General features: G+C 38.2%; 6 protein-coding genes across 9 annotated transcripts; 4 read left to right on the top strand and 2 right to left on the bottom strand.

Annotated features, from left to right (window-relative positions):
- Positions 1-321: 321 nt before the first annotated feature.
- LOC148178025 (alpha-tocopherol transfer protein-like) lies at positions 322-1,503 on the bottom strand. The gene is made up of 4 exons (XM_088032610.1): positions 1,271-1,503; positions 822-1,225; positions 670-780; positions 322-621 (listed from the first exon to the last, which is right to left on the bottom strand). Exons 1-4 carry the CDS (start codon positions 1,410-1,412, stop codon positions 370-372), a joined length of 909 nt encoding a protein of 302 aa, XP_087888736.1. The 5' UTR covers positions 1,413-1,503; the 3' UTR covers positions 322-369.
- A 311-nt stretch (positions 1,504-1,814) lies between these two features.
- LOC148178024 (odorant receptor 85b-like) lies at positions 1,815-3,754 on the top strand. The gene is made up of 8 exons (XM_088033439.1): positions 1,815-1,874; positions 1,917-1,954; positions 2,115-2,164; positions 2,210-2,291; positions 2,337-3,134; positions 3,177-3,279; positions 3,328-3,486; positions 3,532-3,754. Exons 1-8 carry the CDS (start codon positions 1,815-1,817, stop codon positions 3,586-3,588), a joined length of 1,347 nt encoding a protein of 448 aa, XP_087889565.1. The 3' UTR covers positions 3,589-3,754.
- Positions 3,755-9,253: 5,499 nt separating this feature from the next.
- fu (STKc_STK36 domain-containing protein fused) lies at positions 9,254-11,864 on the top strand. Of its 2 annotated transcripts, none has more exons than XM_088032346.1 (6): positions 9,254-9,516; positions 9,567-9,680; positions 9,737-9,882; positions 9,933-10,430; positions 10,476-11,152; positions 11,202-11,329. In XM_088032346.1, the coding sequence occupies exons 1-6, from the start codon at positions 9,358-9,360 to the stop codon at positions 11,225-11,227; spliced, it is 1,620 nt and encodes a 539-aa protein (XP_087888472.1). In that variant the 5' UTR covers positions 9,254-9,357; the 3' UTR covers positions 11,228-11,329. The 2 variants fall into 2 exon arrangements, with proteins under 2 accessions (XP_087888472.1, XP_087888471.1); XM_088032345.1 differs by adding an exon at positions 11,499-11,864 and having other exon boundaries at positions 9,255-9,516; positions 10,476-11,442.
- Positions 11,855-18,922, bottom strand: LOC148178020 (retinol-binding protein pinta-like). Of its 3 annotated transcripts, none has more exons than XM_088032350.1 (6): positions 18,836-18,922; positions 13,116-13,232; positions 12,659-13,071; positions 12,501-12,611; positions 12,350-12,452; positions 11,855-12,047 (listed from the first exon to the last, which is right to left on the bottom strand). In XM_088032350.1, exons 2-6 carry the CDS (start codon positions 13,147-13,149, stop codon positions 11,899-11,901), a joined length of 810 nt encoding a protein of 269 aa, XP_087888476.1. In that variant the 5' UTR covers positions 13,150-13,232; positions 18,836-18,922; the 3' UTR covers positions 11,855-11,898. The 3 variants fall into 3 exon arrangements, with proteins under 3 accessions (XP_087888476.1, XP_087888475.1, XP_087888474.1); XM_088032349.1 differs by having other exon boundaries at positions 18,813-18,917; XM_088032348.1 differs by lacking the exon at positions 18,836-18,922 and having other exon boundaries at positions 13,116-13,712.
- On the top strand, positions 14,388-15,917 carry LOC148178022 (retinol-binding protein pinta-like). The gene is made up of 4 exons (XM_088033438.1): positions 14,388-15,162; positions 15,208-15,318; positions 15,366-15,468; positions 15,769-15,917. Exons 1-4 carry the CDS (start codon positions 14,608-14,610, stop codon positions 15,915-15,917), a joined length of 918 nt encoding a protein of 305 aa, XP_087889564.1. The 5' UTR covers positions 14,388-14,607.
- LOC148178021 (retinol-binding protein pinta-like) lies at positions 17,085-18,819 on the top strand. Its single transcript, XM_088032347.1, has 4 exons — positions 17,085-17,558; positions 17,606-18,129; positions 18,184-18,283; positions 18,330-18,819. The coding sequence occupies exons 1-4, from the start codon at positions 17,414-17,416 to the stop codon at positions 18,476-18,478; spliced, it is 918 nt and encodes a 305-aa protein (XP_087888473.1). The 5' UTR covers positions 17,085-17,413; the 3' UTR covers positions 18,479-18,819.
- Positions 18,923-19,754: the final 832 nt, after the last annotated feature.

Raw genomic sequence — 19,754 nt, 5'->3', positions numbered from 1 at the left:
TTTTGAGGTAAAAAATAAACGCGTTAATTTAGATAATATACACGGTGGCGTTGTTTATATATCGTAATTCGCAATTGGCTTTGAGAGACGTTTGCATGTCGTAGCTAACACCATCGCACGAGTTTCGGCCAATCAAATCTCAATAATTCAGAAATGTGACGATTTTCGGACAAGTAGCCGACATACGTTCAGATTAAAAGTGGCAGGAAACATTCTGAGGTTAGAAAGTGTCGCGTTGATCACGTTCCAGCCACTGCAAGGTTGGTTGCCTACGTCACACACCAAGCCAACCTTGATTTTTCCTTCCAATGCAAATAACAATTATTTTCCTTTCTTTATTGAGCAACATCACTAATAAATCCTTGAAATCTAATCAACATTCAACTTCTTGAAATTACCATGGAAACCCAACACCTCGTCATTATCGAGTTTTTCCGGTCTTAACTTCTCATCAACTTTCAACTCTTCGAGTTGATCAAACCGAGTTTGGTACTGCTGGAACTTCACCTGGAGCAGCTCTTGAAGCTCTCCGGTGGAGAGTTCTTCGCCTCCATAGTCCCTAGGCAGCATCTCCTTCGGAAACCGCTCGTGAAGAATGCTGGCGTCTTCACAGACATGAATCTGCAAGTCACTTCCTGGAGATTTGTTCCTCAACTTCGTTTAACTCACCCGACTGAAGAGTTTGGGCTTCATGATGGTCTTAATGATGGCCAACAGCGTCGTCACGTAGCTCGAGCTGTTGATGACGAAGAACCCTTTCATGGGAATGGAGAAGACTTTCTGAAACGACATTGAAACAGCTTCTTTCGACGTGCGCTTACCATGTAAATCGCGAAGACTTTGGCTATGAAGGAAGGAGTCAACTTCACCAGGTACCCCAAAGTCAACCCTTGCATGTCGTAGACGAAGACGTCCCCGAACATCACGTCTTCTTTAAGTCGCACCTCTTGGATGCAACTCGCGACGGACAAGACGTCGCGCGGCTCCAACTCCCCCACGTCTCCCCGGTTCAACTTGAAGAACAACACGCGATGGTTGTCCTTCGTGAGTTTAGGCAACGGCACCCAGCACACCGTCTTCATCACCTCAGTTAACTTCTTTGGGTTGATCTTCTCGTACATCTCCGGGAGGCGACTCCTCAGACTGTAGTACATGTCGATTCTTTCTTTGGCTTTCTCGACGCTGCATTTGTTGAGAATTAGGAAGTTCTGGAGGCTCTTGTCATCTGAAAGAGATGTTATAGTGACGGAGGGAGGAAGTGGAGACTTGCCTAAGACTTCTGGGAGGTGATGCTGGGTGGTCATCCACTGTTTTAGTGTGGCGATGTCTTCATTTAGCGAGGTTTCGGTGCGTTGGTACGACTGGGAAATGGAGGAGATGATGTCTGGAGAGTGCTGGAATAGGTCGTACATCGTTGGTGGTAACGATGAGAATGGGAATGTTGGGCGGAGACCTTCAATAGAGAAAAAGTTTGCGGTAAATTGAGAGAATTGTGCAACAATGAAGCAGAAACGCAAAGAAAAGTTATTGAAAATAATTGGTTAGGCAACCAATAATACACAAGAGACCGGATTCTTATGTAAAAAATGCAAAAAATTACTTGAAACGATCATAACTCGGTTACTTGTTGCCGTACGGGGATTTTGAGGCCTGTTTTAAAATTCGCGTGAAATTCTGCGTTAAATGAGACTGAATAACGCAAGTTTGGTCTAAAAATAATCGAGATATCGATTTTAGAAGTTTGAGAGGTCACGAAAATTTATTTAGAAAATTTCCATTTTGAAAAAAAGTAAAAGTGTAGAAGTGTTACAACTATGAAATTTAGAGAAATTACTCTTTTAGAGCAAGTTATAATTCCACCAAATTTCAAAATTGTAGAGCAAAAAACTCCAATTTTAAAAATTTTTGTTTCCAAGGCCAAGCAAAAACTCTTTACTATTACAATTGGATCAATGTAAGTAGTAACTAATTACCAATTAATTTTTCACATTTCATTCCAACGTGTCACTTTTCATCCCTCCGATCAATATCCATCCCTTCGCTGCCACCCCCTAATCATCCACCACTTAAAAACTCTATTTATAACCAAACAACTAACATAAGGAGGCCACAAGAAAATCCAACCGTAATTACACCCTCACCACCGCAAGACACGTCTTTGAGGGTGCATATTGATCACTTACACAACCAACCCCAAGCGAAATTGTAGTAATTAATATAATTGAGGGTGTCCGAGGCTTAAATACCGCAAAGAACCTAAAATTTGACTTTACCACTCCGAGAGTCGAGATGTAAGTGTCCCTCAAGAGTCCACTTAAGTCTCTCTGTTGTTCCAGGGGGCGGCAAACCGACCCGACTTTCTACGTCTTGAAGTTTTTCCGGGCTGGTGGCGTTCATCCCGATGTTAAAGTCACCCCTTTCTTAGTTTTCTTGTTTTGGATGAACTGCAGCATTGTCTCTGCGATCATCGTCTTGGCCACCATCGGCATCTTGGTGGGTTTTCGTGCCAACGATATCAACATGGTGGTGGAGTGCCTTCAATCCACCTTCATCTACCTCCACATTTTTTTCAACCAGTACGTGTTGTTCCGCTACAAGAAACTTCTTTCGAGGATTCTAAGCCAGAGGTCTAACTTCCTCGAGATGCAAAATTTCGGCCCGGAACTTCAAGAGCGGTACGAAGGTCTCCTGATGAAGACTTCTCGCTTCGTGAATGTCTTCATGGTGTTGACGTCCTTCGTGGTCTTCAGTTTCTACATGCAGCCCTATTTAACAGGGGGGGATTTACCAGTCACTGTGTACGTTCCAGAAGGTTGGTACTACTACATCCACTTCGCCTTTTGGCCCTTGGCGCCTTGCATCGTCGTCAGCATCTACGGATCTGCCGGGCTCTTCTGCGCCATCAGCGTGCCGGTGATCATCCAGTTCAAACTCCTAACACACAAAATCGAAGAGTGGAAGATCGAGCAGAACCAGGAAGACTTCAAGAAGAACCTGAAGGAGCTGGTAGACCACCAGAACTTCCTCTTCGAGTACTGCAACGACGTCAACGAGTTCAACAACGGGATCTTCATCAACCAGTTTCTCTTCTCTGTTGGCATCTTCTGCCTGCAACTCTTCGTGGTCTCGCAGAGGTAAGTCCCTTCCTCCTTCTTTGTCTTCTTTGGTTCTTGCAGAGGCTTCAAACTCTGGAACAAAATCAAATGCATCAACCACTCAATCATGGAGATTATAGAAACTGGCATGTATTGCTTCAACGCCGAATTAGTTTCCGACGCTGTAGTTCTAATCTCGCGCGAAAAATTTTGACCACCACTGTTCTTGTAGTCGGAGGAGGTTGGCAATGCCGCGTACAACTCGCAGTGGTACCAAACCGACGACCTTGAGATTAAGAACGCGATCACGATAATCATCGCCAGAGCCCAAAAACGGATCGTTTTCAATGGATTTGGGCTCGTTTACATCAATCTGAAGACGTTCACGCAGGTGAGTACCACTCATTCGTACCTTTGGTGATTTTCGTTTGGTTAGATTTTCAAGACTGCGTTGTCGTTCTACAGTTATCTGAACAACCTGGTGTTAAACTAGTGTTTATGTAGCAAGACTAGAAGTAGCAGTTTTCGGCACGCAACTTGTATTAATTTGATCACTCTGTATAATATATCGAGCGGTACTAACAATACTAACCGTGACAACTTTTGTTTTCGCCTACTTTGTTTTACCCCACTTCCATATTAATGACAGAGGTTTGAATTCTTATGAGCGATTCACTCTCACATGGCAACCTTCGATTTGAAATTTTACATTTCGGCACTTTTTTGCATTTCCTTCACTATCTAGTGACTTTGAAGACAGCATGGCAGTCTTTTGTTTGGTGTAAGTACCACCAGTACCATCGGCACCACTTTTGTAGTTCTTCTCTTGGTTGTGGTCACTTCAGGAGCCCATAGATTGTGGTCCCATCGGTCGTACAAAGTGAAGAACCATTGAGGTTCTTGTTGGGCCTCTTCCAAACCATCGGGTACTACCAATACAAGTGAGGATGCAAATGGTACCAAACAAATGTACACTTTTTTTTAGGTACTACTTACTACCTTCTTTCTACAATTTGTTGTTTCGTCGTACTCATCATGGTACCGTGGTACTTCTGGAACGAGGAGCGTTCATTACAGCCTCAATTTTAAGGTTTCCAGTGGTGATTCATTACGTCTTTTACGTCAATAAACAGTATAGCCCATTTTTGGGGGTACAGGTACGACTATGGTACTTTTGGGCTGTTGGTACAATGGAGTTTTTTTTAACTTCAAGGGTGGCACAACTACCATCATACCTTCCCATGGAACTACAAAGCTTCAGAATTTGGAGGGTACTTTGGGAATGAATTGGAGTACTGCTTTTATAGACTTAATGGCAAAGATTTGATGGGCTTATGATCTCAAATCGGTACCACAAACGATGCTAGAGGCTAGAAAGAGAAGAATTGGTTAAAATGGTACGGATGGTACTACTACTTTAAAGTTTGACACGAAATAAATATTTATTTAGCTTGGTACTCATTTTCCCAGTTCTCTACAATCTTAGACTAAAACTATGCCGAAGTTCTGTGGCCGATATCTCGCTTGTTTTTGGAGCGAATTTGGATTATTTGGGCTCATTTTACGCAGAATTTTAAGCACATTCCAAATCTGGGCTTTGAATTTAGATACGACAACCAATAACTGAGTTATGGCTGATTTAACTTTAATATTGCTTCATAAATAAGCGATATATTGAAAAAATGAAAATTTTGAATTCGAACTATCTGAAATCAATTTCTAAGGTAAAAAATTGCGAGAAAAACGATTCCGAAAAGCGTTGTTTGATATGTGTCATTATTCTGGAGATATCGAGCAAAACCGTTTTCGAACGTCCAAAATTTTGGCCTTCTGGCGACAACCCAAAATTTCAAACTCCTCTAACTCAATTATTTGTTGACGTACGAGAAAAGTGAGGATATTTTTGGATTCAGCGCAAAATTCTGCGTTAAAAGAGCCCATGTAGCTCAAATTTCCTTAACAAATAACCGAGATATCGACCGAATTAGAGTTTCAGAGGGTGATTTTAGGGTCATTTTCAAGGCGCTGTTTTGAAGCGAAAACTGCGTTTAATATTATTGAATTATATATCGATTGAAAGAGAAGCTCGAGATCTATCGAGTGGCCAAATCTCAGATCGATCGGGTAAATAGTTTACGAGTGGTGATCGAAAAACGAAAAATTGAAAATTTTTCATCGATTGAGTCGGATTTTTTTTTCGCGAAAAATCGACTATCGAATTTTGGGCTTTTGATAACAATTCCTAACGTAAAATGAGCCGAGAAAAACAATGGCGCAAACCGCATCTCAATATCTCTAATAGTTTCCGAGATATTTAACTTTAAAAATTACGAAAAGTGAGAAAAAATGAAAATCAACTTTCCGAAACTTTGATCGGCCATAACTGCGTTATTTGTTGACGGATCTGAATTTAAGTCCCAGATTTGGAATCTGCAGAAAATTCTGCGTATACTGATGTATAATAACTTAAGCTTACTCTAAAAAATAAATGGGATATCGATATCAGAAATTTGGCATAATTTTAGTCATGAATTTTTGCGAAAATTTGCAAATTTCGACTGTAGAAAAATCAAAGAACTTTTTCTTATGTAAAAAATCGCGAGAAAAACGATGGCGCAAACCGCATCTCAATATCTGAAATAGTTTCCGAGATATCGAGCACGAATTGTCTAGAACCTTGAAAAATTTGGCCTTCTGGCGACAACCCAAAAATTCAAACGACCATAACTCAGTTATTTGTTGACGAAAATTGAAAATTTTTATGTTTTTGAATTCAGCGTGATATTCTGCTTAAAATGAGACCCAAATTTGTTGAGTTTTCTTAACAAATAAACGAGGCATTGGCCAAAAACTGTTTTGAAGACGTCATTTTAGGGTGATTTTCAATCAAAGTTTTCAAAATGAAAATGACGTTTAATAGCATTGAATTATATATCAGTCGAAAGAGGAGCTCAAAATCTATCTACTGGCCAAATTTGAGATCTATAGGACAAATAGTTTGCGAGTTATGGCCAATATTAAAAAAATTGAAAAATTTTCATCGATTGAGTCGGAATTTTTTTTCGCAAAAAATCGACTACTAAATTTTGGGCTTTTGAGAACATTTTCTAACGTAAAATGAGCCGAGAAAAACAATGGCGCAAACCGCATCTCAATATCTCTAATAGTTTCCGAGATATTTAACTTTAAAAATTACGAAAAATGAGGAAAAATGAAAATGAACTTTCCGAAACTTTGATCGGTCATAACTCTGTTATTTGTTGTTGGATTTGAATTTAAATCTCAGATTTGAAATCTGCGTAAAATTCTGCGTTCACTGGTGTATAATAACTCAAGTTTACTCTCAAAAACAAGCGAGATATCGATATGAGAAATTTGGCCATAGTTTTAGTCATGAATTTTTGCGAAAATTTGCAACTTTCGACTATTGGAAACTCTAAAAACTATTTCTTATGTAAAAAATCGCGAGAAAATCGATGCCGCAAACCGCATTCCAATATCTGAAATAGTTTTCGAAATATAGAGCATGAATTGTTTGGAACCTTCAAAAATTTGGCCATCTGGCGACGACCCAAAATTTCAAACGGCCATAATTCGGTTATTTATCGACAAATTTTAAAAAATTATTATATTTTTGGATTCAGCGTGAAATTCTGCGTAAAATGAGACCAAATTTGTTGAGTTTGCTTAATAAATAAACGAGGTATTGGCCAAAAACTGTTTTGAAAACATCATTTTAGGGTGATTTTCAATCAAAGTTTTCAAAATGAAAATGACGTTTAATAGCATTGAATTATACATCAGTCGAAAGAGGAGCTCAAAATCTATCTACTGGCCAAATTTGAGATCTATAGGACAAATAGTTTGCGAGTTATGGCCAAAAATTAAAAAAAATGAAAAATTTTCATCGTTTGAGTCGCAATTTTTTTTCGCGAAAAATCGACTATCGAATTTTGGGCTTTTAAGCACTTTTTCTAACGTAAAATGAGCCGAGAAAAACGATGGCGCAAACCGCATCTCAATATCTCTAATAGTTTCCGAGATATTTAACTTTGAAAATTGGGAAAAATGAGAAAAAATGAAAATCAACTATCCGAAACTTTGATCGGCCATAACTCGGTTATTTGTTGTCGGATCTGAATTTAAATCCCAGATTTGAAATCTGCGTAAAATTCTGCGTTCACTGATGTATAATAATTCAAATTTACTCTAAAAAACAAGCGAGATATCGATATGAGAAGTTTGGCCATAGTTTTAGTCATGAATTTTCGCGAAAATTTGCAAATTTCGACTATTGGAAAATCTAAAAACTATTTCTTATGTAAAAAATCGCGAGAAAAACGATGCCGCAAACCGCATTCCAATATCTGAAATGGTTTTCGAGATATCGAGCATGAATTGTTTGGAACCTTCAAAAATTTGGCCATCTGGCGACAACCCAAAAATTCAAACGGCCATAACTCAGTTATTTGTTGTCGGATCTGAATTTAAATTCCAGATTTGGATTCAGCGTGAGATTCTGCGTAAAATGAGTCAAAATTTATTGAGTTTACCTACGAAATAAAGAAAGCATTGACCAAAAACTGTTTGGAAGTGGTCATTTTGGGGTGATTTTCAATCACTATTTTTAATGTAAAAACGACGTTTAATACCATTGTATTATATATCATTCGAAAGAGAAGCCCGAAATCTATCTACTGGCTCAATTTGAGATCGATCAAACAAACGGTTTAGGAGTTATGCCCAAAAATAAAAAAAAATAAAAATTTTCATCGTTTGAGTCGCAATTTTTTTTCGCGCAAAATCGACTATCGAATTTTGGGCTTTTGAGCACTTTTTCTAACGTAAAATGAGCCGAGAAAAACGATGGCGCAAACCGCATCTCAATATCTCTAATAGTTTCCGAGATATTTAACTTTGAAAATTACGAAAAGTGAGAAAAAATGAAAATCAACTTTCCGAAACTTTGATCGGCCATAACTGCGTTATTTGTTGACGGATCTGAATTTAAGTCCCAGATTTGGAATCTGCAGAAAATTCTGCGTATACTGATGTATAATAACTCAAGTTTACTCTCAAAAATAAGCGAGATATGGGTATGAGAAATTTGGCCATAGTTTTAGTCATGAATTTTTGCGAAAATTTGCAACTTTCGACTATTGGAAAATCTAAAAACTATTTCTTATGTAAAAAATCGCGAGAAAAACGATGCCGCAAACCGCATTCCAATATCTGGAATAGTTTCCGAGATATCGAGCATGAATTGTTTGGAACCTTCAAAAATTTGGCCATCTGGCGACAACTCAAAATTTCAAACTCCTCTAACTTAGTTATTTGTTGACGTACGAGCAAAATAAAGATATTTTTGGATTCTGCGCGAAATTCTGCGTTAAAAGAGCCTATGTAGCTCAAATTTCCTTAACAAATAACCGAGATATCGATCGAATTAGATTTTCAGAGGGTGATTTTAGGGTCATTGTCAAGATGCTGTTTTGAAGCGAAAACTGCGTTTAATATTATTGAATTATATATCGATCGAAAGAGAAGCTCGAGATCTATCGAGTGGGCAAATCTCAGATCGGTCGGGCAAATAGTTCACGAATGGCGATCGAAAAACGAAAAATTGAAAATTTTTCATCGATTGAGTCGTAATTTTTTTTCGCGAAAAATCGACTATCGAATTTTGGATTTTTGATAACATTTTCTAACGTAAAATGAGCCGAGAAAAACAATGGCGCAAACCGCATTTCAATATCTCAAATAGTTTCCGAGATATTTAACTTTAAAAATTAGGAAAAATGAGGAAAAATGAAAATCAACTTTCCTAAACTTTGATCGGCCATAACTCAGTTATTTGTTGTTGGATTTGAATTTAAATCCCAGATTTGGAATCTGCGTAAAATTCTGCGTACACTGATGTATAATAACTCAAATTTACTCTAAAAACTAACCGAGATATCGATTTGAGAAGTTTGGCATAGTTTTAGTTATGAATTTTTGCGAAAATTGCGTTTTGTATGTAGGTGATGGATCTATTTGTCGAACATTTAAATAATCACGGAAACCGTTCATAAACGCAACAACACTCTGGCGAATCTCATCAGAGTGTTAATCACATCACTCTGACGTCACACGCTCCAACAGACGTCTCATTTTATGAACACACCCCTGCGTAAAAAGTAAGAGTGACATTTGTTAGGTTAGAATCTGGGGATAATTGAACTTTTGACTTGGCGCTACTGTCCCACCAGCCGTCATCAACATGTCAAAGTCAGCGAAACATAAACAAATCTCCAATTCAAAAAATGAAATGGACAAATACGAAGTCATCAAGCTACTGGGCGAAGGATCCTTCGGCAGAGTCTACAAAGCCAAAGTCATTTCCGACTCGTCGTTCGTCGCTTTGAAAGTCATCTGCAAAGTGAGTTTCACCCACAGCCCCCTTTCTCACTCCACCAGTAAACTTTCCAGGCGAGGAGGTCAAACAAAGAGATCATAGGCCTCCGGCGAGAGTGTGAAATCCAGCGGAATCTGCACCACCCCAATATAATCGAAATGTTGGACTCCTTCGAGACGACAAGTGAGGTTAGGTTAGTTCTATTGAACACTCCGCAGTTCTTCATTTCGTCTTCTTTTCCCAGATCGTCGTGGTGACGGAATTCGCCCAGAAAGAGCTCAACACCCTCTTAGGCAAAGAAGGATATTTGTCGGAAAAGCGCGCGGGGCCCATAATCTGGGACCTCTTGTCCGCCCTGTACTACTTGCACTCCCACCGCGTTTTACACAGGTAAAGTCAAACCCCACGAAGCCCCCATTGTCATTTTTTCACTCCTCCAGAGACCTGAAGCCGCAGAACATCCTCATCGACTCCCAGAACCGCGCTAAGTTGTGCGACTTCGGCTTCGCCCGCAACATGAGCACCGGCACCCACGTCCTAACCTCCATCAAAGGAACTCCACTTTACATGGCCCCTGAGTTGGTCGAAGAGCAGCCCTACGACTACAAAGCAGATCTGTGGTCTTTGGGGTGCATCATGTACGAGCTATTGGTGGGCGCGCCCCCATTCTGCACCGCTTCGATTCTTCACTTGATCCGCTTGATCCGCCACGAGCAGATCCAGTGGCCGACGTTCGTCTCCGAGAGCTGCATCGGGTTCCTGAAGGGACTTCTTCAGAAGGACCCGGGGAAAAGAATAAGTTGGGTTGATATCCTGGAGCACGACTTCGTCAAAGGGCACATCTTGGTGTGCGAAGAGGGAAATATGCCACTCACTAGTGCGGCGTCTGAAGGGACTTTGCACGCGAAGGAGGAGCAGCGGAAGGAGCATTTGTCACGGTGAGGTCGCAACGAAACTACTTCTTTTACCTTCGCTCTTCGCAGAGGCACGTCGCACCGGACAACTCCGCAGAACATCAACACCACAAGAACCGAATCTCAAGACACCAAGAACAACAACGTGTCGATAACCGAGTCGATTGGTAAACTCTCCTTGGAGAATTCCTCCTCGGTTCGAAGCAACGACAGAGCGGGTTTCACCGAAGAAAACACTCCCATTGAAACAGAAGAGTGGATTGTCTTCCTCCAGAAATCCATGGAGGAGGTGATCTGTGGAGACCTCACCTCTTTGACTCAACAGTACTTGACCAATATAATCGTGTCGCCTCTGCGCAACAGTAACACGGGCCCGAAAGTCTTAACGTACGTCGCTCAGTTGTTGTCGTTACCTCTGGTTCTTAGAGGTGTTGGCAAAGAGGTGAAAGAACAGATGAGGAAGGTCTACGTGGGTGTTAAACTAATCCCGAACTTGGTGTACTCGTCGAAACAGATCATGACGGTTAAGAAAGACGGGTGGACACCTTCCCCTGCCAACACTCCAGTTCCGGAGGTCCTCAAAGACCCCACTGATCTAACAGACGAAGATTTCCAGTCATTAGAACACATCTACATGTTGATCACGCATCTAGTCTACTTAGATAAGGAGTTTTTGGTTCAACTCTGCGACTCGCTGGCGGTGTTGAATGTCTTCAATATTCTTCGAGCGTTGTTGTGTTGTAAAAGTAAGCAGATTTCCACAGATCTGTTGGCGATTTTAACGCACGTCTTAAGACACTTTCCAGAGAACGCGGAGTTGATCGAGAAGATTATTTTGGGTGGGGAGGAAGACAAGCGGGTTAACTTTGTTGAGTTGTTGAGGTGCAATAATGCGTTGACGCAAGAACGGACGTGCGTTTTTCTCTTGTATTTGGGGAAGTATTTGACCACGAACGAGATGGAGAGTGTTTGGAATGAGGCGCTGAGGGAGACTTTGGAGGCGTTGATGTACGACTCGAATGAGAGTGTCAGGAATGTGCGTCTTTACTTGTAATTTTCTTCATTTATTTGTTACCAATTTTTTTTTTCTAGGCGGCGGAAAAAGCAGTTGACGAGTTGAAGTACAAGAAGTTTTACAAACAGAAGCTGACGAGCGACGTCTGAGGTTTACCTGTGATGTGGCGATATCGTCTTCGCGAGAAAATTCTATAAATTTTGATGTGATTCTCAGTGTGGGTTCGTCGCTTATTTTTTTAGTTGAAGTCTCCGATTATCTCCGGAACTATCAGACCGATTTGGATACAATTTTGCATAGGTATAGACAGACAATGGTTTTTCTTGATTTTAGTTAAAAACTGAGAATTGTGTAAAGATTCGTCGCTTTTATGCAGTCACTCACCGGAGATTTCAACAGTAGCGACGAACCTTGACTTTTTAAATAAAAGTAGTAATTTTCAAGGGCAGTTTTATTTTTATATTAACATACTCCAATTTAATCGACATTGAGCTTCTTGAAATTTCCATAGAACCCCAAAACGTCATCATTTTCCAGTTTTTCAGGTCTTAAACTTTCATTCACCCTCAACTTATCCAAGACGTCGAATCTTTCTTGGTGTTGCTCCAACTTCTTTTTCCACAGCTCTACAAGAAAAGTCAGTCACTCTCAGGGTTGTGGGTTCGTCGCTTATTTTTTTTAGTTGAAATCTCCGAATATCTTCTAAACTATCAGACCGATTTGGATAAAATTTTGCATAGGTATAGACAGATAATGGTTTTTCTTGATTTCAGTTCAAAAGTGAGAATTGTGTAAAGATTCGTCGCTTTTATGCAGTCACTCACCGGAGATTTCAACAGTAACGACGAACCTTGACTTGATAATTATCATGTTGGTAACTCTATTATCAATTACAGACAGAGCTACCAACAGACTTTCGATTTAGTACCAGACAGCTCCTCCAGAGATGGTCCATCGCCGCCATAGTCTTTCGGAATTATCTCTTTTTCTAACACTTCGTTCAAAATAGACGTATTTTCACAAACTCGTATCTAAAATGTGCGTTTGAGAAAAGCGATAGAAAAAGTATTGTGCATTACTCTATCAAAAATCTTTGGTTTTACCATGGTCTTTAACACCATCAAGATTGTGTTAAGATGCGGACTACTGTTGATAAGTAAAACTTTTTTTATCGGAATCGAGAAGACTTTCTACAAGAAGTGTTAACTCAAATTGACTCTTTTTTTTATCTACGTACTTTAAAAATGAGATGAATTTTTGATAAGATTGCTGGTGTACACTTGGCGTAATATCCAAAAGGCAAACTTTCCAGGTCATAAACCAAGACGTCCCCACACATCACATCTTCCTTCAGACGGACTTCTTGCAGGTTGAACGCAAGAACCATAACATCTCGAGGTGTTAATTTCCCGACTTCTTTTTCCAATCTCAACTTGGAATAAAGGACTCTGTACATCTCCTTCGTGACTCTTGGAAACGGAAGATAATAAATAATGTTAAGGAACTCCTTCACACTTCCACTTCTTGGATTAACATCTTCGTAGAACTCAGGAATACGACTCCTCAGCGTGTAGTACATATCAACACTTTTCTTGGCCTTTTCAACACTACACTTATTCAAAATTAAGAAGTTTTCCAGAGACTTAACATCTAAAATCGAAGATTATTTGACTGTTTGTTGGTACGAAACAGACCTAGAAGCTCCGGAAGGTGCGGTTGCGTCTTCATCCAAGCTTTCAATTGTTCCACATCCTCGTTCAGAGACTCCTTTGATCTGTGGTACGTCTGAAGAACCACTGAGAGGCAGTTTTCTGGAAATTGAAAGAGCGACATTTGATGACTGAATGACTCTTTGGCCACTTTGTTATTTTTTCATATCATTGACGTTTCTAGATTTAAATATTTATCAAGCCACCATGGTCACAAATATCATTAAATTTCGTAGTTGGCTGCGAAAAAAAATCATGTCGAAGCTAACACCAACGCTTTAGTTTAAACGAATCAAAAGAAAATATTACAGAGATTACACGGTTTTCGGGTAAGAAGTCGACATACGTTTATGACGCATGCACGGCCTACTACTGTTTTAACATAAAGTAGTAAAAAAGTTATAAAATTTTGTTAATAAAAATATACAACACACTAGATACAGAATTTTTTAAAAATAAAATAATTGGAATCTACAGGATCTTTATAAAGGAGTAGTCAACTCGCCTATAAAAAACAATTGAAGCCCACCTACAATATTGAGGCCGGAAAAGCTTGAAATTGACGAAATTTTGGGGTTTCATGGGAATTTTAAGAAGCTGGATGTCGATTAGAAACGATGAAATTGTTTTTTTAAATACCGTAAAATTTAGAGTGAAACAAAATTAAGCCAAAAAAAATAAAATTGGGTGTCTCAAAAAAAAAGAAGCGGTTTGTATTTGGAAGATTACAGTAATTTTACGTGTTGTAGACAACATATTATACACATAACGTTTGAAAAAAACGTAACTTTACTAAAACTAAACTGTACAGTGTGATCAATTAAATTATTTTAATTAATTGGTTAATTAGTAATTTCTAAATTCTGTATGTTAAGATAAAAATATAAAACTGTCTTTGAAAATTGCTTCAATTTAATTAAGGTTCGTCGCTTACTGATGAATTCTCCGGTGAGTGAGTAAATAAAAGCGACAAATTTTACCAGTAAATGAAACCAAGCTCATTTTTTAACTGGATTCAAAAAGGAACATTCGCCATCTATACGTGTGCAAAATTTTATCAAAATCGGTCTAATAGTTTTGGAGATAATCGGAGATTTCAACTAAAAAAAAATAAGCGACGAACCCTTAACATTGGGATTTTTTTATAGAGCTGGTGGAACAAAAAGTTGGAGCAACACCAAGAAAGATTCGACCCTTTGAATAAGTTGAAAGGGAATGGAAGTTTGAGATCCGAAAAACTGGAAAAAGATGACCGTTTTGGGGTTTTATGGAAATTTCAAACGTTTAAATTCTCTTTTGTTTTCCAGAGCCCACTACATTCTTTTATAGAAGCCCTGTACACTTAAAAAACGTGAGCACGATTTGAACTTCGCTGAAGTTAGTCATGGCAGATAAGATTTCTCACGGATGATTGCAAATATAGTTGGCTCCGGAGCCGCCGACTTTCGTTTGTTTAGTTCAAATTTCAGACTCCGGGATGTCGCAGTTGTTTGAATTTCCGGAAGCTTTTCTCTCTGTGGTTTTGGAGACGTACAACCGAACGAAAGAGTCTCTAGATGAAGATGTGGAGCAACTGAAAAGTTGGATGAAGACCCAACCGCATCTTCCGGAGCTTCTGGACGATAAGTCGCTGCAAAACTTTTTAATTTTGAATAAGTGTAGTGTTGAGAAAACGAAAAGAAGCGTTGATATGTATTATACGCTCAGGAGTCGGATTCCGGATATGTACGAACATGTTAATCCGAAGAGTGGAAGGATGGAGGAGATGTATGAGATTTTTTACTTTGTTCCGTTTCCAAAAGTTACGAAGGAGATGTACAGGGTGATTTATTCAAAGTTGAAATTGAAAGAACAAGCCGAGAAGTTGACCCCTCAGAAAGTTATTGGTCTTGCGTTGAATTTGCAAGAAGTGCGCCTGAAGGAAGATGTTATGTATGGAGACGTTGTTGTTTACGATTTGGAAGGTTTTTCTTTTGGTTACTACTCCAAGTTAACACCAACCGTTCTGTCAAAAATATACGTCATTTTCAAAGTAAGTATGGGTAAACCACTAAAAGGAAGTTAACACTTCTTGCAGAGCGTCTTTTCAATTCCGATGAAAAAAGTCTTGATTATTAATAATAGTCCTCAACTTAACACCGTGTTGATGGTGATGAAGGCTATGATGAAACCAAAGATTTTTGACAGGGTAGGTAATACAACATTTTTTCTACGTCTTCAAACTAAACTTCTTAGGTACAAGTTTCTGAAGATACTTCACTTTTGGCAAAGAATTTGGAGAAAGAGGTCATTCCGAGAGACTACGGCGGTGATGGACCATCTCTGGAGGAACTTTCTGGTAGCTACTAAATCAAAAGTCTGTTGGTAGCTCTGTCAGTAATTAATAACGGAGCTACCAACATAATAATTATCTAGTCAAGGTTCGTCGCTTCTGTTGAAATCTCCGGTGAGTGACTGCATAAAAGCGACGAATCTTTACACAATTCGCACTTTTTAACTGAAATCAAGTAAAACCATTGTCTGTCTATATCTATGCAAAATTTTATCGAAATCGGTCTGATAGTTCAGGAGATATTCGGAGATTTCAACTAAAATATTAAGCGACGAACCCTGATAACTGACTGACTTTTTTTTATAGAGCTGTGGAAAAAGAAGTTGGAGCAGCACCAAGAAAGATTCGACGTCTTGGATAAATTGAAGGTGAATGAAAGTTTTAGACCTGAGAAACTAGAAAATGATGACATTCTGGGGTTCTATGGAAATTTCAAGAAACTCAATGTTGATTGAATTTTTGTGTGTTAATATAAAAATAAAATGGACCTTGAAAAATTCTTTGATTTAATTAGTCAAGGTGCGTCGCTTTCTGATGAAATCACCGGCAAGTGACTAAATCAAAGCGACGAATTTTGACTAAAGTGGCACACAAATCTAATTTTTTCATTAAAATCAAGAAGAAACATCGTCTATCAATACCTACGCAAAATTGCATCTAAATCGATGTGTTAGTTTAGTAGATAATCGGAGATTTCAACTAAAAAATAAGCGACGAACCCACATTTATTAATAGACTCGCAGGAATCTATTAAACGAACTGCTTCTGTTTGAGACCTTGATGTCTATTTCAACGATTATTTCAATCAACTGGCGAAATCTCAGTTTGGTAGGTCGAGTGATTTCCGAGTGGTGGTCAAAAAAACAAAATTTTTTTTGGCGTTCATTAATCGTTTTTTTTATTTCAAAAGAATTGGACATTAAATTTTAAATTCTTGAGAGCGGATTCTAAGCAAAAAAAACGAGGAAAACGATGCCAAAGCCTGCAACATTAAATCTGTCTTAATTGCGGAGATATGAGGCGTTAAACATTTTAGAACTGAAAAATTACTATCTGAACTTTAATCGCTTCTAATTTTTTTATTTGTGGACGTACGTTAAAAATTCGCACAGTTTTGATTTCTTTGTGAAATTCTGCGTAAAATGAGCACAACTAGTTTCAGATCGCACCGTAAATTAAGCGAGATATTGACCGAATTAGATTTAAAAAACTAATTTTTTTCGAAAAAAACTAACTTCAAATTTTGTAAAAATTTTCTAAAAGAAAGATAGCTACATGATGTTAAAAATGTTCTAATAGACATTTGACATCAGATATTAATAAATTTCGTGACAACTGTGGTAAATATGAATTGTAAAACAGTTGACGTAGATAAAGTATTGTACTTAACACGGTTATAATGGTCATTTTAGACTTGCATTTTTAAAATAATTAACAATATCAAGTACGTTGGTATTTAACAGTCAATTGTTATTTAGGTTTAGCAACAAACATTTTTTTACGATTGTTTTTTAGTTTTTTATTACAATTTCGTCCTTTATCTAACCTCTAAACTTTAACAAATTAGCAACACCTGACCATGCACTTTCAAGATTATGAAAATTAGGTACGAATATTAATTTTCGATAATTTTCCACTGTTTTAGAGGTTGTCTTGGATTATTTCCTTCCTTCAAACTCGATTACCTTGGCGGTTTTCTTACGCAGATTTCCGTCAAACGCATAAGAAGAAGATGCGAAATGGTTCATTTTCAAGGATACTTTTAACAAAGTGATATTAATTAACTATTTTGTTAATAAAACGTTGTTTTTATCATAGCTGACTTGATTAGATAATTATAATTAATAAAAAAATGCCAAAGCAGACCATGAGGAAACTGCGATCAGATAACTAATAAATCGAGGTCAATTTTCGAAGCCGAATCTCAATCAGTCCCAAGCCGATCCTCAAAATGACAACGCCGTGGATTAAACTCCCCGAAGACATGCTCTCTTTGGTGGCCCAAACCTACCACCGAACTGTACCATCCCTCCTGGAGGACGTCACTACTCTTAAGAACTGGATGAAGACTCAACACCACCTTCCTGAGATTCTCGGTAAGTCCAAAATCGCCCCATCCAAGAGGTAACATTCTTTCTTAAAGACGACAAGACTCTGCAGAACTTCCTCACCCTCAACAAGTGCAGTGTTGAGAAAGCCAAACAAAGAATCGACATGTACTACACCCTCAGATTCAAGATCCCGGAGATTTACAACCATGTGAATCCCAGATGTGAAGTCATGAAGAAGTTGGAGAAAGTGGTGTGTTGGGTGCCGATGCCCACTTTAACCAAGGAGATGTACAGGATTTGGGTGTTCAAGGCTCTGGATAAGAGTATGGTGCCGAACATCGATCCCTATTACGTCATCGCTCAAGTTACAGCGCTGCAAGAAGTGAGATTGAAAGAGGACATCATGTTTGGTGAAGTCATCATCATGGATCTCGAGGGTGCTAACTTTAACTTCTTGTCGAAGTTCACTCCTCCGGTTCTCGTGAAATTGTTTGCTAGTTACGAGAAAATCCTTTCGTTTCCGATGAAGCAGTTTTACATGGTCAACAGTCCTGGGTACATTGAAACCTTCTTAACAATTCTTAAAGGAGTGATCAAACCCAAACTATTTAACAGAGTAAGTTGGCAGCACTGTCTTCTTCCACCATTGAACTCTTTTACCTACTTTTAGGTGAAAGTGTGTCAAGACACGAGTATTTTAAAGGAACTGCCCAAAGAGTGTCTCCCGAGGGACTACGGTGGTGATGAGAAGTCCGTGGAGGAGCTCTTCGGTAATTCTTCGCGTGTTAAGTTTGGATGTTGATTTGTTGCTTGCAGAGATTTCTAAAATGAAGCTGAAGCAGTACCAGAGCCGGTTTGATGAAATGGACAAATTTACTGTGGATGAGAGCTTAAGGCCGGAGAAGCTTGAGAATGACGAAATTTTGGGGTTCCATGGGAATTTTAAGAAGCTCGATGTCGATTAGGAACGAAGAAATATATTTTTTTAAATACCGTAAAATTAAGACAAAAAAAGAATAAAATTGGGTGTCTCAAAATCAAAAAGGCGGCTTGTATTTGGAAGATTTCGGTAACTTTAAGTGGTGTAGGCAACATATTATACACATGACGTATGACATATAACCTTACTAAAACTAAACTGCACAGTGTGATTAATTGGATTATTTATCTATCAAGTTAACTATAATTTCTGTATGTTAAAAAATATAAATCTGTCTAAAAATTACCTCACTTTAATTAGGTTCGTCGCTTACTGATGAAATCTCCGGTGAGTGTGTAAATAAAAGCGATAAATCTTACCAGAGTATTAAACAAAATCTCACTTTTTAACTGGAATCAATAAGAGACATTCACCATCTATACGTGTGGAAAATTTTATCACAATCGGTTTGATAGTTCAGGAGATAATAGGAGATTTCAACTAAAAATAATAAGCGACGAACCCACAACCTTGAGAGTGACAGGCCTTTTTGTAGAGCTGTGAAAAAACAAGTTGGAGCAGCACCAAGAAAGATTCGACGTATTGAATAAGTTGAAAGCGAATGAAAGCTTCAGACTCGAAAAACTGAAAAAAAGATTATTGTTTTAGGGTTCTTGGGAAATTTCAAGAACCACAATGTTGATTGAATTTCTGTATGTTAATATAAAAATAAAATTGCTTTTAAATTTTTTTTTTTTAATTTAATTAGTCAAGGTTCGTCGCTTACTGATGAAATCTCCGGTGAATGATGAAATAAACGCAACAAATTTTGCCAGATCTCACTTTTTTACTGAAATCAAAAAGAAACATTTGCCATCTATACACGTGTGCAAAATTTTATCTAAATCGGTGTGATAGTTCAGGAGATAATCGGAGATTTTAACTAAAAAAAAATAAGCGACGAACCCATAATACTGACTTTTTTTGTAGAACTGTGGAACAAAAAGTTAGAGCGGCACCAAGAAAAATTCGACGTCTTAAATAAGTTAAAAGCGAATGAAAGCTTGAAACTCAAAAAACTGGAAAAAATGAGCGTTTTGGGGTTTTATAGAAGTTTTACAAAGCTCATTGTTGATTGAATTCTTGTATATTAATAAAAAATAAAACTGCTATTAAAAATTAAATTAATTTAATTAGTCAAGGTTCGTCGCTTACTGATGAAATCTCCGGTGAATGAGTAAATAAAAGCGACAAATCTTACCAGGGTGTTAAACTAATCTCATTTTTTAACTTGATTTAAGAAAAAGCATTTGCCATCTATA

The sequence above is a fragment of the Gnatocerus cornutus genome, chromosome 3 (genome assembly GCF_029298725.1).
Source record: "Gnatocerus cornutus isolate USDA-ARS CGAHR chromosome 3, icGnaCorn1.1, whole genome shotgun sequence".
In the NCBI taxonomy this organism is placed as follows: Eukaryota; Metazoa; Arthropoda; class Insecta; order Coleoptera; family Tenebrionidae; genus Gnatocerus; species Gnatocerus cornutus.
This window is presented reverse-complemented; position numbering and strand designations above follow the sequence as displayed.

Coding starts and splice junctions, on each gene's coding strand:
- LOC148178025 (XM_088032610.1), bottom strand. CDS start 1,412: ATGTACGACCTATTCCAGCACTCTCCAGACATCATCTCCTCCATTTCC. Junction 1,226..1,270: donor TCACCTCCCAGAAGTCTTAG/GCAAGTCTCCAC, acceptor CATCTCTTTCAG/ATGACAAGAGCCTCCAGAAC. Junction 622..669: donor AGCCCAAACTCTTCAGTCGG/GTGAGTTAAACG, acceptor AGTGACTTGCAG/ATTCATGTCTGTGAAGACGC.
- LOC148178024 (XM_088033439.1), top strand. CDS start 1,815: ATGAAATTTAGAGAAATTACTCTTTTAGAGCAAGTTATAATTCCACCA. Junction 1,955..2,114: donor ACTATTACAATTGGATCAAT/GTAAGTAGTAAC, acceptor GGAGGCCACAAG/AAAATCCAACCGTAATTACA. Junction 2,165..2,209: donor CGCAAGACACGTCTTTGAGG/GTGCATATTGAT, acceptor GCGAAATTGTAG/TAATTAATATAATTGAGGGT.
- fu (XM_088032345.1), top strand. CDS start 9,358: ATGTCAAAGTCAGCGAAACATAAACAAATCTCCAATTCAAAAAATGAA. Junction 9,517..9,566: donor CTTTGAAAGTCATCTGCAAA/GTGAGTTTCACC, acceptor TAAACTTTCCAG/GCGAGGAGGTCAAACAAAGA. Junction 10,431..10,475: donor CGGAAGGAGCATTTGTCACG/GTGAGGTCGCAA, acceptor CGCTCTTCGCAG/AGGCACGTCGCACCGGACAA.
- LOC148178020 (XM_088032348.1), bottom strand. CDS start 13,254: ATGTCGCTCTTTCAATTTCCAGAAAACTGCCTCTCAGTGGTTCTTCAG. Junction 12,612..12,658: donor AAATTCATCTCATTTTTAAA/GTACGTAGATAA, acceptor CACTTCTTGTAG/AAAGTCTTCTCGATTCCGAT. Junction 12,048..12,349: donor ATCTCTGGAGGAGCTGTCTG/GTACTAAATCGA, acceptor CTTTTCTTGTAG/AGCTGTGGAAAAAGAAGTTG.
- LOC148178022 (XM_088033438.1), top strand. CDS start 14,608: ATGTCGCAGTTGTTTGAATTTCCGGAAGCTTTTCTCTCTGTGGTTTTG. Junction 15,163..15,207: donor AAATATACGTCATTTTCAAA/GTAAGTATGGGT, acceptor CACTTCTTGCAG/AGCGTCTTTTCAATTCCGAT. Junction 15,469..15,768: donor ATCTCTGGAGGAACTTTCTG/GTAGCTACTAAA, acceptor TTTTTTTTATAG/AGCTGTGGAAAAAGAAGTTG.
- LOC148178021 (XM_088032347.1), top strand. CDS start 17,414: ATGACAACGCCGTGGATTAAACTCCCCGAAGACATGCTCTCTTTGGTG. Junction 17,559..17,605: donor CCACCTTCCTGAGATTCTCG/GTAAGTCCAAAA, acceptor TCTTTCTTAAAG/ACGACAAGACTCTGCAGAAC. Junction 18,130..18,183: donor AACCCAAACTATTTAACAGA/GTAAGTTGGCAG, acceptor ACCTACTTTTAG/GTGAAAGTGTGTCAAGACAC.